At 32.4% G+C, this 14,318-nt stretch overlaps 2 protein-coding genes across 35 annotated transcripts in view; both read right to left on the bottom strand.

Annotated features, from left to right (window-relative positions):
• The window catches only part of Not3 (CCR4-associated factor Not3), a 158,738-nt gene that overhangs the window by 38,810 nt on the left and 105,610 nt on the right, over nucleotides 1-14,318 (bottom strand). The gene's annotated exons all lie outside the window — the stretch shown is intronic.
• On the bottom strand, nucleotides 8,309-14,177 carry LOC145325990 (uncharacterized). The gene is made up of 7 exons (XM_080169049.1): nucleotides 14,030-14,177; nucleotides 11,381-11,498; nucleotides 10,920-11,092; nucleotides 10,476-10,571; nucleotides 9,637-9,816; nucleotides 9,317-9,478; nucleotides 8,309-9,030 (listed from the first exon to the last, which is right to left on the bottom strand). The coding sequence occupies exons 1-7, from the start codon at nucleotides 14,033-14,035 to the stop codon at nucleotides 8,896-8,898; spliced, it is 870 nt and encodes a 289-aa protein (XP_080025175.1). The 5' UTR covers nucleotides 14,036-14,177; the 3' UTR covers nucleotides 8,309-8,895.

Here is a 14,318-nt window from a genome sequence, read left to right as displayed (position 1 = left end):
AAATGAGTTTAGCTAAATGATGCACAAAAATAAATCAACAGAAATATTAATGCTTGTTTGTTTGCATGTTATTTGAGTTTTAATACATGTCTGGTTTGAAAGGAAGCATTTTTAGAGAAGTTTTGAGGTAGTTCTGGGATGTTTTGATTGTTTTGAATGAAGAGACAAACCCTCATTCAAATGCTTGATTTATAAAGATTAGTTGTAATAACATGTCCTTTATTATTGCTTATGTGTTCCATAACTTAAGTTTAATTATTTACGTTTTTACAATCTAACAAATTGTTTTTACTAAACATTTTAAATTGGCTATTCTTAAGTAACATGTGTTGGTTCGTTTAGTTTCTTTATATTTTTTCAGAGGGGGGGGGGGGGGGAAGGAATTCACATCTTACTGCTTAAACCCTGTTTAAAATCTGTTTTCGCAATTTTAATGGGTCTTCAAATTTTTTTCAATCAATCAATTGAGATGTTATACGAGTGCGAAATTTTACCGTTGCAATTTTAATTTAAAACATTTTTACATGGAGAATTATTTTAGAGGATTTTTATTCGAAAAATGGTATACATATTAACATATTCGGGGATCTTAAGGGATAAGACAAAGAATGAAAATATTATAAGCATCCACTATGATAATAAACAAAATTATCACTTCTGTAGAATTAATCTTTTAATTTAAAAGCTTAGACACTACTAATTTGAAAGCAACCAAGCAAAATTCAATAAATGTATCCAAAGTTTTAAAGCCTAAGAATAATAAAAAGTGGTAATAAAACTTTGAGTCCCAGTGTAATATACAGTCAAATGTCCCTTCCCCCCCTGTAACAAATAAGACTGCCGTTTAACTTTAAACACACATAAATTACATAACGATAGATAGATTTTCAACAAGCATGGCATTGTTATTCAAATATTTTGTTCTCTTCTTAAATTATTACTCCATGATATCCCCCACGACTTCGTGATCTGATATTTAGCATGTCCTGTAATCATAAAAGTGCTTTCATTTAACAAATTGAAAACCATCGCTAAAATGCAACGTAATTTGGGATTTTATACTAAAATGTTAGACATTTGCAAATTACTTACATGGGTTATAAAGAGTTTTTGTTTAATGCAACACGTCGGGTTGCTTTGCTCAGAGGAAGTTTTGGCTGCCCCCAAACAAACGTTAAGTAACATGCAGGTGGGAGGGTAAGTTGAAAAAAGTTTGAAAGTAACTGGACAAAGTGTCTAAAAAACCAGCCATGTGACGTCATAAAAATGAGGGATATGAGAGGAGAAGTGGGAAAAAAATCCTAAAAAAGAGATGGATAATCCCTCATTTTTATGACGTCACATGGCTAATTTTTTATAAACCATGTCCAGTTACGTCTGAAATAATCAGCTGGAATGCTTTTAATACAGGAAAAGGGGAATTTTGACAACGTAAACTACAAAGTTATTCTTAAAATCAATGCCTTAAAAGGCCACCAGTTTTCCAGGTATTTCTAAATATAATCACATTTAAAAAGCCTCAATGTAATAAAACAAACAATCTAAATCTGATACTAAATTATTTTTCATTGTAAAATTTTTCAACTTTAATTTGACCTTATTTCTACAATTAGAAAAAATTAGGTGCGAAGCAACTCTATAATTTAGATTTTTCGTCTGTCCTCATATCACAAATAAATTGTTGTAGCGATATTTTCATAACTTCTTTGAATAATGTCTGAAATTACTTGTGAAGATTCCCATAACTATTGCGGATCTAGTATATGTGTATTTATTAGTCTGTTTGTAATTATTCGATACCTATGGATGTTGTTATCCTAGTTCCTTATCAAAATCCTTCAAATATTTTATTTTTATGCATATTACCAAAATTAAAACAATTGTTATTATTATCAATTTATCATATTTTCCTGTCTATGAAAGAATACTTAATTGCAAAATAAAAGCGAAGCACTGAAACGGTATGACAAACGGACATTAACACTTGTATACTTTCAGAACTGAATCGAAGCAAAATTGTGAGTAAATTTCTTGAAAAACTGCTTGATACAGGATAATGTTTATGACATACTTACATTTTTAGGACTTGATAATAGAGTTGCTTCGCTTATAACATTATACTTTGTTGTCCCAGGAATCGATATACTAAAAATCAGATGAATCGGATGATTAGATCACATAAAAATTTATTGTTAAAAAAGTAAAAAAAATCTACATGTTTAAAATGGACGTACGGACATTCTGGTAATGATTATAGAGTTGCTACGCTTTCTAAATCATACCTAACTACTAAAGGAATAACCATGCAAAGTTTGATATCGATAGGATAATTCTAACATGCCTAAATTAACGAAAAAAGCTATCCGTTACGGACGGACGGACTTTTACAAAATTTAAGTACAACAAACGTGAAAAAAGTATATTTCTTTTCCTACTTGAGCTATATCCTTGATTTACTAAACACTGGGAAGTTACTGAGATCTTATATTACACGCAGACAGACACACGTCCTTCTACCTTATGCTATAACCATTCGATTTCACCACTAAAGTTATACTAACCCATATATTTATAAAGCCATGAATAGGGCTTAAAGTTTGATAAATATTTTATTTTCAAATACTATACATCAAAGTAGTGAAGGTTGTATGTTTTGTAAGATCTCGTCAACGACTAAATCAATCGGTTCAAAATATGAATACGGTTTGTAATTGGTACATGAAAGGTTTTAGGCTATTTTGTAGGGGTAAGGTCACATTTCCAAAGTCCTTTGGACCAAGGAAAACTTTAAACCCTCTCCCCTCAAAAACTTTTAAATATCTTAATATATTCTTTCTAGAAAATTAAGGTTTTTGTAAAATTATTAAACAAAAAGTTATTTTTATTATATATAGAAACATGTATTTATTTTGAATGTCTTGGAAAATTTCCTTATGAATCAAATTTAAGTATACAGGAATATGTATCAATTTTCTTGAATTTATTGTAACATTATCTATAGATTATATTCTAAAGGCTAGACTGCGAAGCTCTTTATAGTGCCTATAAAAAAGTGGATAAATTTAAAAACTTTTGGCTGAAAAATCCCCAATGATGGACACAGTCTAGAAAGCTGTTTATATTGCCTTTAAAAAGGAAAAATCCCCAATGATTTAATATTTGAATAATGGACTATTCTAATATGATGTCATTCAGGATACTTTGGCCAAAAGTTTTTTTAATTTATCCCCTTTTATATAGGCACTATAAAGAGCTTCCTAGACTGTGCCCATTTTTTTATTGTTATAATTCTAGAAACTTTATACTGTACCTCCTTCAAGCTGGTTTTAAAATACCAATACCAACTCGGGACAGGGTCCAAGTTACATAGAGCTCTTGCACCCTCTATTTTTTAACTTTACTGTCGATACAGAAATTTGTGTGGTTTGTTTTTTTGTGTGTGTGTGTTTGCAAGAAAATATTGGGGTATAGTTCCTTTCGTAACATCGCACCTTATGGGGCGATTCTTCGTATTTTTCACAGTAGCTTTTCTCCTATTTCTAGCCCCTGCTGGGGGCTCTAACACTGCAGGGCCAATTACCTAACCCTGTGGGGCAATCACCTAACCCAATATAACCTAACTTAACCTAATATAACCTATAAAAAGCCATTTTAAAAATACGACTAATCGCCCCTTATGGAGCGATATTACGAAAGGGACTATTCCCAAATATTGTTACCATGACGAGTATTGTCGGTGTTTTTGAATAATCTTCCCTGTCTTGGGACCAACATTTAAATCTAGGCGTGATACCTTATGACTTTTGGGGATTAACACAGGGAGGGAGGGGACATTGGGATGTTTATTATTATAATAGTCCCCAAAGTTTTATAATAACTTTTTTTTTATTCGTTGGCTTAATAACTTTTATTGTATGTTGATTGGTTGGTTCATTTAGTTAAGTGTCCAAACGTTTCACCGTTTTGTGTATTATCATTGGGAATGTACATCCATTTATCTTTCATTGTCTTATCCCTTTAGATCCCTGGTATTAACACCACGGATACAGGGATATGCCAATCTACAAAAAAAATCTTTGTTTCCAAATCTTCGGTGTGCATAAAATTCTGTCTTTAGTAGCTGATAATTATTAGGAGGAAGAAAGGGTTGTATATTGTTCTTCTTTTTGTGTTCTCTCCTCTTTACCGGATTAATCCAGAATACTGTAGACAATTATTCTGAAAAATAAGCAATATTAAAGAACAAATAAGTATTTTCTCGTATTAATTCGAAACCGATTCTAATCCGGTGGATTAGAACCGATTCTCATCCTTACGAAAAAACTATGTCTAGCATCGTATTATATCCAGTTTTCTACGAATATAAAAATGTACGATCATAAGATTAAAACCAGTTTTTTTAGCCCCGAGGTGCCGAAGGCCGAAGGAAAGCCGTTTATAATACGATGCGAGAAATAACTATTCTTATTTAATAAATTAAATGAATGTACGTTTAATTATTTGATTGGTAATGTGACTCAATTACTCCTATAATAGCTTAAAATCTGTCTATTTCCAATACTTACTGATCTTTATCCTGTGGTATAAACCTGCTTTAAACGGGTCATAACGTCTACGTGAATATAAGGCACATTAGCCCCTATATAATATATAATATTTATAATATTTCCTCAAAATATATCTTTCTAACTCAATATCTCTCTCAATCTCTATGTCTCTTTCTTTTCTTCTTTCTCTCCCCCCCCCCCCTCCTCTCTCTCTCCCTCTTCCTCTCTCTCTCTCTCTCTCTCTCTCTCTCTCTCTCTCTCTCTCTCTCTCTCTCTCTCCTCTCTCTCTAAATACCTCTCTCTCTCTCTCCCTCTCTCTCTCTCTCTCTCTCTCTCTCTCTCTCTCTCTCTCTCTCTTTCTCTCTCTCTCTCTCCCTCTCTCTCTCTCTTACTCTCTCTGAATTGGTAATTTTGTTTATCATCATTGGGGATGTACATCCATTTATCTGTTATTGTCTTATCCCTTGAGATTTCTGGGATTAACACCACGGATCTTAGAATAGGTCAATCATACGTTCTTAACTTTTTTTTATATCAGAATAGCTCAAATTTTTCTGTTTGAGAAGCTCAGCTATTCCATATGTACGGTCAATTCTTCTCTTAAATCTATAACTATTTAGTTTTCAGTATGCTTGTCCAATTTTTGAGGATTATACTATATCTTACTCAATTCTATATCATTCTCTATATCTCTTTCTTTCCTTCCTTCTATCTCTCTCTCTATCTCTCTCTCTCTCTCTCTCTCTCTCTCTTACTCTCTCTTAATTGGTAATTTTGTTTATCATCATTGGGGATGTACATCCATTTATCTGTCATTGTCTTATCCCTTGAGATTAACACCACGGATCTAAGAATAGGTCAATCATACTTTCGTAACTTTTTATATCAGAATAGCTCAAATTTTTCTGTTTTAGAAGCTCAGCTATTCTATCTGTATGGTCGATTCTTAAATCTTTGACCATTATGTTTTCAGTATGTTTGTCTATTTTTGGTGTTTATATTATTTCCTTAAAAATACAGTACATTTCTCTCTCTCTCTCTTTCTCTCTCTCTCTGTCTCTCTCTCTCTGTCTCTCTCTCTCTCTCTCTCTCTCTCTCTCTCTCTCTCTCTCTCTCTCTCTCTCTCTCTCTCTCTCTCTCTGTCTCTCTCTCTCTCTCTCTCTCTCTCTCACTCTCTCTATTTCTCTTCTTTCCACCTATTTCCCAATTCTTTTTCTCACTTTTCATTTTCTGTTACTTTTCGCTTTTTTGTTTCGGTTTATATTGCATGTTAAAAATTAAAAAAAGGAGACTTCTTAAGAATATTATAGTTTATAATAGTATTCAATATAAAAGGCGATAGTGCTCTATAATTTTTAACGTGTGTGTGTTCATTTGTCTGTGTGTGTGTGTGACGTCGGTTACAGTTGTGCTTGTTCCTTGGTTTGTCAGTAAAATATAACAAATATCTTCATATAACGATGTGGGATAGATAAATCTTTCTTCAAATATCTGACCCAACTTTTTTTTTATAAAGTAGCTTTTCTATAATAAGGGTCCGAACGTCCATTAAAAATATTTTGATATTTATCCCTTATAACTACAATTTTTATATGTTACAATTATCCTATTTATCTGAATTTTGGAATACACTAAGGTATGTTATAAGCGAAGTATCTCCAATCTCAACAACAAATTTGATCACAATTTTGTTTAGAATTATATATACATCTAAATTATGGTTATTCAGTTTTGACACTCTACAAATATTAATGTTTGTTTGTCCTACCATTTTAGAGCTTCGCTTTTGTGGATGTTGTCATCCTTGTTAGGATAAGTAAGGACTAAGAATAAATATTAGAAAGTTAAGACACTTGTTTTTAAAATTAAGTTTGGTTGGGTTCTAAACTAATTATTTTCCACTGTCTTATCCTTGTATCCCAGCTCTTGATTAATATGTCTTCTACATGACTTAAGCTTTTGGTAAGATTAATAAAGAGATTTGAAATAGATGTTCATCACGTTTTCTGTTAAAATTGCATCGTATCGTCATACAACTTTCAATCAGTTCAGAAGTTATCGAAATCTTAAAAAACCTTACTATTTGTATTTGATAGAATATGCGGCTCTGTAGTAGAAGAAGTAAATTTAAACCATTCCGGACCTATGTTATTGTTGAGCTAACTTAAAATCAAGAATTCAATCGGTTCAGTAGGTATCGAAATCTTAAGCTTCAAATTAAAAGTCCTTAATCAAGTAGAATGCCTTTGATATTTACTTAGAGCTGCGGGAGGGAAGATAGGGGGGATAGGGCTGAAGTTAAATTACTCATGGAATATTTTATGAAATAAAGAAGACTGTTTTATAATCTTAATGAAATATTATACAACTATTCTATTGAAAAGATACAATTCTATTTAATGATAAAAGATATCTAAAACACCCCGAAAAGTACCAATTGAAATCAAAGTGGATCTCCGTCTAAAGTAAATCTGATAAAAAAATGCGTCTTTTTTATTTGTGTTTAAAATATGTAAAATACTTGAATAATTTGCTTACATATGTTATTCTTCATATGATATTTTCATTTTGGTTTTAGTTAACCTTTTTTGTGGATTATATTTATTCGCCACTTAAAATATGAATATATATAAAAATAACTTTAAATTAGGTTAATTTTTAGGTTATCAAATGGGATGGTGTCTGCTAGGTATCTTTTAATACCAAACTGATTCACTCCTTCTAGGGACTAGGATTCTGCCAAACAATGCTTTGAAAATATTCCAGTCTCTATATCCATACTTTCTATATATTTCGTCCCTTTCGTGCCAATTACCCCATGGTTTCATTCTAATTTCAAGTTTGCCCGACTTTTCTCCAATATAATTTTCAATAGTTTAAAGTTGAATTAGATTGCTAAATCCAAGTTCCTGTATTCTTATTAAGTATTTTCAATTTAATTAACTTTTAACTCTTTTAAATTGATTTAATTGACTTTTCAAAAATGTGTATTACAAAAGGTATATTTTGAAACAAGTTTTTTTAATAAGATTCCTTCATTAATTTGAAAATTAATTTGTGAAAAGATTTTCGTAACTCTATTTGAAAGTAGTTGGATGTTTTTCAAAGACAAGGACAAATTTTTCCAAAGAGCTGTTTTTTTAAATGTTTAGTCAACACAATTACATCCTTATACTAAAGTAACAGGATGTTTGTCTGTTCCGAAGGATCTCGCTAACTGCTGAACCGATCGGGTTCTCCTTAACAGGGTAGCTTTTTATAGGTCCCGTGAAGGTTTATAACCATTTTCTTGGGGAGTGGGACACCCCCCCTAAAAAAAAATGAAAAATACCCCCCCCCAAAAAAAAAAAAATTTTTTTTTAATTTTTTAACTAAAATTTAAAATGATGGGGGGGGACCACCACCCCCACCAAAAAAACAAAAAAATTACACCCCCCAAAATATTTTTTTTACTTTTTGTTTTAAAATCTAAAATATGAAATGGGGCGTTAAGGAGTCTTAATAAGGACTACCTTTTAGACATTATTATTACGTTGGTAAATTATATCTAATCGTTTTAGGAAACACCATATGATAATTCTATATTACAACTTTTAAAATTGTGACTAAGGGACGCACAAAGCACTTTGGATAGTTTATAGAGTTGCTGTGCTTAGACGTTTGATAGGACAAATCTGACATGCTAAGTGTATGGCTTAAGCTATAAATTATTCATAGAGAATAATAAGAATTGTAAGAAACGTCACATTAACAAAAATTAATAAGCAGTTGTATATTTATTAAGTCTAGGTATTTTCAACAGTTAACAACAACCTGTCATTTCATTTATGGAAATTTACCAATAAATAATGAAAAATAAATAGTATTACAAGCATAGGATAAATGAGGAATAAATAAATAAATAATAAATAGATATTGCGGGGGCTTGACAAGGTACACTATAACTTACTATTGCAATATTTTCTAGACATTTTTATATTTAAGCAGATATACATTTTATATCTTCAAGATATCAAATAAATGCAAGAAAATTTTGGATATTTAATAGATATCTTTTCAGATATCTAAAAATATAATGTCTAAATATCTGTATGGTATCTTTTGAAGATATGAAATGGCTACCCAGGTAACACAGACACAGAAAGTTGTGCAAAAAAAATCAGGCTTTGGAAATTTTGATGAATTTTACCATGAAAGGGAAAAAGGTAAAATTATTTAAGGAAGGAATGTCCCAATTTAAAAAAGGTTCTCAAAAAATACTCTTGGTACTTTAATATAGGATATTTAAATTTTTAAAGCTCCCAGATAAACTACCATAATTATTTTTTAGGATTTGATTTTGATTTGTTTATCTAAACTGTCCCCCACGTCCGTTGATGCTGATGTCAAGGGGAGGGGCGAAGGCACCATCCTCATCGTAGAGAGCTCCAGGGGCGGCAGGAGTAGGATCCAGGCACCATCTTGTGGCCAGAGGCTTGGGCACCTTATTATAAAAGAATAGTTAGTAATATTATGATACAAATTCGAGTATGTAATATTTAACAGAAGTAATAATGGTTGCAACTTCACAGAAATAATGTTAAAAGTGCCAATTTGTCTGATAGTGATGTCGACTTTATGACCCTGGTTCACCAATACAAGTGTAATTATACTGCACAGTGTAACGCTATTCTAATAATGTCACTATTTTACTGATTCAATAACGCATATCTCTTATAGATGTATCCTTTTTTAAATGTTGGTCTGTCAGTTGGTCTGTAATACTATACCTGTCTGGGCTGGCTGAACTTGAGTGTGCAGGTCTCCTTGGGGACAATGGTGCACTGGTGCTCGGGCTTCAGCTTGGGGACCAGCTTGGTCTGCAGGCGGCAGGTCTTCTGGGGGTTCAGGTCACACACCTCCTCGGGGACATCAACCAGAGAGGTCAAAACCTAGCAGATACAAGGTTAAATAGATCGATAAACGTTTAATTAGAAATAGATATGGTTTTAGGATACTGCAATTTTCATTTGCTGAAAATAACTAAAATTTTGCATAATCTAGATACAATCTGATAGAATTGGAATTTGGAATATTAATCTGCATTTACCTTGTCGTGGCATTCCTCCTGTCCCTCCTCGAAGGTGCAGCCGGCTCCGCAGATCTGAACTGGCAGTTTCTCGCAGCCGGTGTCTCCAACAAACTTGCCAGGCTGCTTCTCAACATACTTGGTGGTACAGGATGATTCGTACACAGTTCTGCACTCCTCGGGGCCTTGACCGTTGCATACCTGTAATATTTAAGAGATAAGAAAATGTTCGATAAATTGATATACATCCCCAATAATGATACACAAAATTACTTATTATCTAGATTAAAATTAGTGGATGAAACGTTATGACCAACAAATCAAAATTTATTAAAAGTCTCCAAGCCAACGAACAAGAAAACGTAAATCTAAGACTTTGGGGACTAGTGTAATAAACAGCCCAATATCCCCTCCCTACCTGATAATATTTACCATATTATAGAACATAGTTAGAGTTAGGGAATCTAATCTTTGTGCAAAACCAGCAGAATAAAGACATAAAATTATACGTCAACTAAGTAAATCCTTGCTGGCATGTTATCAACATATCAGTAGATGGGCTAATTTACAAAACAAAACTAGCAGTCCAGAGGCCTCTTGGAGCACTCGGGGGGTATGTTGAGTCGACCCTCTACTTTCAATTGAGTTTTAAAAGAAAATTAGAAACAAATTTTTGTGGGAGAGGGATTTTTCTTGGAACGGAAGGGAGTTGTAAACTTTCCCTGGACCTTCAATAAAAAGAAGAACATATCAGTCCGGCGGTTAGCGAGATCTTGAGCAACAGACTATATTTAGACATTTATACCACTGCTCTAATACTACTTTTTAAAGCGCAGCTACTCTATAGTAAGGTAAAATACCTTTTCAACAGGTCTGTAGCACTTGCGGACAGTTTCATTGAAGGCTTGCTGCTTGAAGGTGATCTGACACTGCTTCTCAAAGTTCTCCTCGCAAACCTACAAAAAAAATAATCATTAATTTAATACTTCAACAATCACTTTTTTGTAATTTTAAAAATTACTTTCTTTTGCAAATTATAAGTAAAATAAATTTTTAGTGTTTTAGGCAATTTTCTCCAATAAAAATTATGTATTAAGCCACTTTAGTTGTTATTGTAGATTAGGTAATGTTTTGGGGCTAAGGCCTTGAAGGGTACTAAGGCAACCTAAGTTATATACACTAACCTTTATACGCTTATTTGTTAGAAGGAAGGGGGGGGGAGCCTTTTAAGTTAGAATATTGTACAATACATGAGGTAGTATTTCGCGTTCATGATGAACGGACGGACGGTCGGATGAATTTACCTCCTCCTGTGCGGCGCTGAACTGTGTGACATATGTGTAGTGGCACTGCTCCACGTTCTTGTGTGTGCACTCCAGGATGGGGTCCTTCTGCAGGGAGGTCACTGTCTCCTCCTTGTCAACACAGCACAGCCCAGTGGTTGGGTCAGTCACGCAGTTGCTGAAGTCAACTCCGCCTAAAATATTTATACAATATCATTATTCATTGGGTGACCAAAATCTTGCATAGGCAAACAAATTATCTTATACTGTTACCTAAAAATTCTACCACGCGCCTTACATATTAGCAGTAGGAGATCATCAAAAATTGTGACTTGCTATCTATCTACCTGGAACATAGCTATGTTACCTGTCACCTCTGGCTATCTTACTGATGTGTTATTGATTATCTACCTATCTATAAAATACTAAACTATATATCTGCCAGCTTGACTGTCTTACATCTGTGCTATCTAGTTATCTACCTGGAACGCTGTCAAGCTGTCTACCAGCCCTGGCAATCTGACTGCTGTGTTGATGACTGCTGCTGTGTCCGACAAAGTCTGCACATGCTCCTCCCACAAGTAGAAGTACCGCAAACATCTAAATAAAGAAGAAAAAGTGACATCTTATCCATTAATGAGGTTACTTTTACTTCTCCATACTTTTTATTTCAATGTCTGTCCTTCTCAATAAAATTTGCTATTTTTATTCTATAACTTTTTTCTGAGAATGATTTATCATATTTTATTTATTTGGTCACTTTATTATGCCAAAACTGCATGAATAAGAAGTTGCAAGTTGTACAGTAAAAAAACATTTCAAGGGCCTAGGAATCAAAATTAAAAATATTGATATTGGTGGATTTTTACAGCAGCATATTTTAGGAAAGAAAATGATATAGCTACAGGGTGTGCAAAAAATGCAGACATTTTTAAAATTCAAATTGCGAGGCTTTTTTTTTTGTAGAAATATGTTACACATACTGTTAGAAATGATATGAACTTTAGTTTTTGAGAATATAAGAACGGTTCCTGTGTTACTTATAGTTAGGGAGCTACGTGGTAAAATGTCCCAACTGATTTGAAACTTGACTTGACTTTACCACCTAGCCCCTAAACTATTTGTAGCACAGGAACCATTCTTATATTTCTAAAAACTAGAGTTTATAGCGGTTCTAACAGTATGCTTAACATTTTTAAAATTTAAATCTAACACTTTAGTTTTTCTTAAAAGAAACATTAAATTTAGTTCTTTGATGCTCATTCCCTTTAAAATGTTTTTAATGAACATCCCATCCTTTTTATTCTTGATAAAAAATATATGAATTAAAACCTCAAGTTAAGGTTTACACATTGTCATCTTTTACAATTTTGAGTTACGTGCAAATAAGCACTTTTTCAAGGTTCTCAAACTCTTAAAAGTTTTTTTTTATTTAGGTGAAATCTCAAAATTTAACTAGGATGACAACATCCATAAAAGCGAAGCTCTGAGACGGTAAAACAAGCGAACATTAACACCTGTAGAGTGTCAGAACTTAATAATTAGAATAGATGAATAAAAGTCGAAAAAATGTTTAAAATACGTACGGACATTCTGGTAACGATTATAGAAATGATACGCTTTCTAAAACGAACCTAACTACTAAAGGAATCACTATGTAAAGTTTGAAATCGATAGGACAATTCTAACATGCGTAAATTAACGAAAAAAGCTATCCGGACGGACGGAAGAACAGACCCTAATTATAGAAAAGCTTCGCTTCTAAAAAGTATATTTGAAGTTAGTTACTTGTAAATATAAAAAAAATTCTTTTGGCAACCTAAAGGTGAAAATGAACAGTATGACTGTAAGGACAAACCCTAGCTACAAAAAAGCTGCGCTTTTATAAGCTGGTAACTCTTGTTTAAAACCATGTGTATGTCTGTCTGTCCATTATTAAATAAAATCAACAATAGATGATTACTTGGGAAGATGTAACAATAAGTTTGTTCCATCACTTTCGCGCTAAAACAAATAAATTGCAATATAATTTGCCAAAGCAACCTTTTATTATATTCAACAAATTTCAAATAGCAAACGACCAAGCTAATATTGCTTTATTCACTTCTGGCTACAAGAGACAAAATGAATTGAAAATAATTGCTAAAAAATCGAAATATATCTTCATGTCTTAGAATAATGTGGTTTTTTTTTAAAATAGGTAGAACAAAATACTTACTTTAAAATATACAAACACATACAACAAAACATTAAATTCTGTTTCAGAAAATTGATATCATTTGAGCCAAAACCGTAACTCATAAAAAAACGATGAAATTTTCTAGTAAGAAAGTATAAACACACTATTTAGCTCGTTTTTATTTTATTGCATTTAGAACAGTTGGGGAAACTAACTTGTTATAAGTAGAAATTAAAAACCTGTTCCCCCTTTCAAGATTAACAATACCGATATAAGTGTATAGGGTTATACATAACAATTTAAAGTTTTTTTCAAATGGAGTTTCTATCACAAAGATAAAAGTATTTTCCCCAAAAGTCTAAATATAAAACCCATCTAAAGAATTCTGACTCATGGCAATGTAAAAATTATTTTGCTAAATATTTCTATTACTTTAAAGTTGATTTAAAGTTCCTAACTGTAAAAAGAAGAGGCTATTCTTTGATAATCTAAGGACAATAGGCAATCAAAAAAAGATAGTAGTCACTCAAAAAACATAATTTAATATGTATTGTATGTGTAGGAATAAAATAATGATATAATTGTAATTAGCGCAGCTACTCTTTAAAAGATTTTGTCTGTGTTTGCAAGAAAAAGTAAAAAAGTACAAAAGAAATAAATCTTATTACATATCAAATCCTAAAATGTAACTTTTTTATGCATACAAAATAATCCTATCCTAATAAGAAAAACCCAAATCTTAAAAACCGTCGTAGATTAAACTATAGTTTTTTTTTGGAAAATGTCAATTTTCTAAACTGTTTTAAATATTGACCAAATAGGAAATTTAATTTTGGTAGATAAATGTACCTCAATTTATAGAATTGAACTTTTACATTTACATAACATATGTGAGTAATAACAACCGGGATTCGATCACAGGACCGCCACAAACACTTTAATAATTAATCACCTTCATATTGCTGGTTGGATGTGTATATATGTGTGGTAGATATGCCTAGAATCCTGGTAGGGAGGGGGAGGGAGGGGACAATGGATTATTGGGACAAGGTATGAAAGGATTGAAGGATGGAATAGGACTGACTTTGATTACACAGACATCTGCCTTTTATATCTTTTTACAATTACTTCATTCATATGTTAAGAAAGAAGAAGAGTGTTTTTTTTGTGGGGGGGGGGGGGGCAAAATAAATATCCCCCCATTCTCCCTCATACGCCGTCCCATTACCCAAATTTCGTCA

Source organism: Acartia tonsa, chromosome 8, assembly GCF_053477335.1.
Source record: "Acartia tonsa isolate MP-2025a chromosome 8, ASM5347733v1, whole genome shotgun sequence".
Lineage (NCBI taxonomy): Eukaryota > Metazoa > Arthropoda > Copepoda > Calanoida > Acartiidae > Acartia > Acartia tonsa.
This window is presented reverse-complemented; position numbering and strand designations above follow the sequence as displayed.

Excerpts from the sequence above, each read along its gene's own strand:
- LOC145325990 (XM_080169049.1), bottom strand. Across the intron at positions 9,817-10,475 it reads GCTACAGACCTGTTGAAAAG|GTATGCAACGGTCAAGGCCC; the intron begins GTATTTTACCTT and ends TAAATATTACAG. Across the intron at positions 9,479-9,636 it reads AGGAGGAATGCCACGACAAG|GTTTTGACCTCTCTGGTTGA; the intron begins GTAAATGCAGAT and ends TGTATCTGCTAG.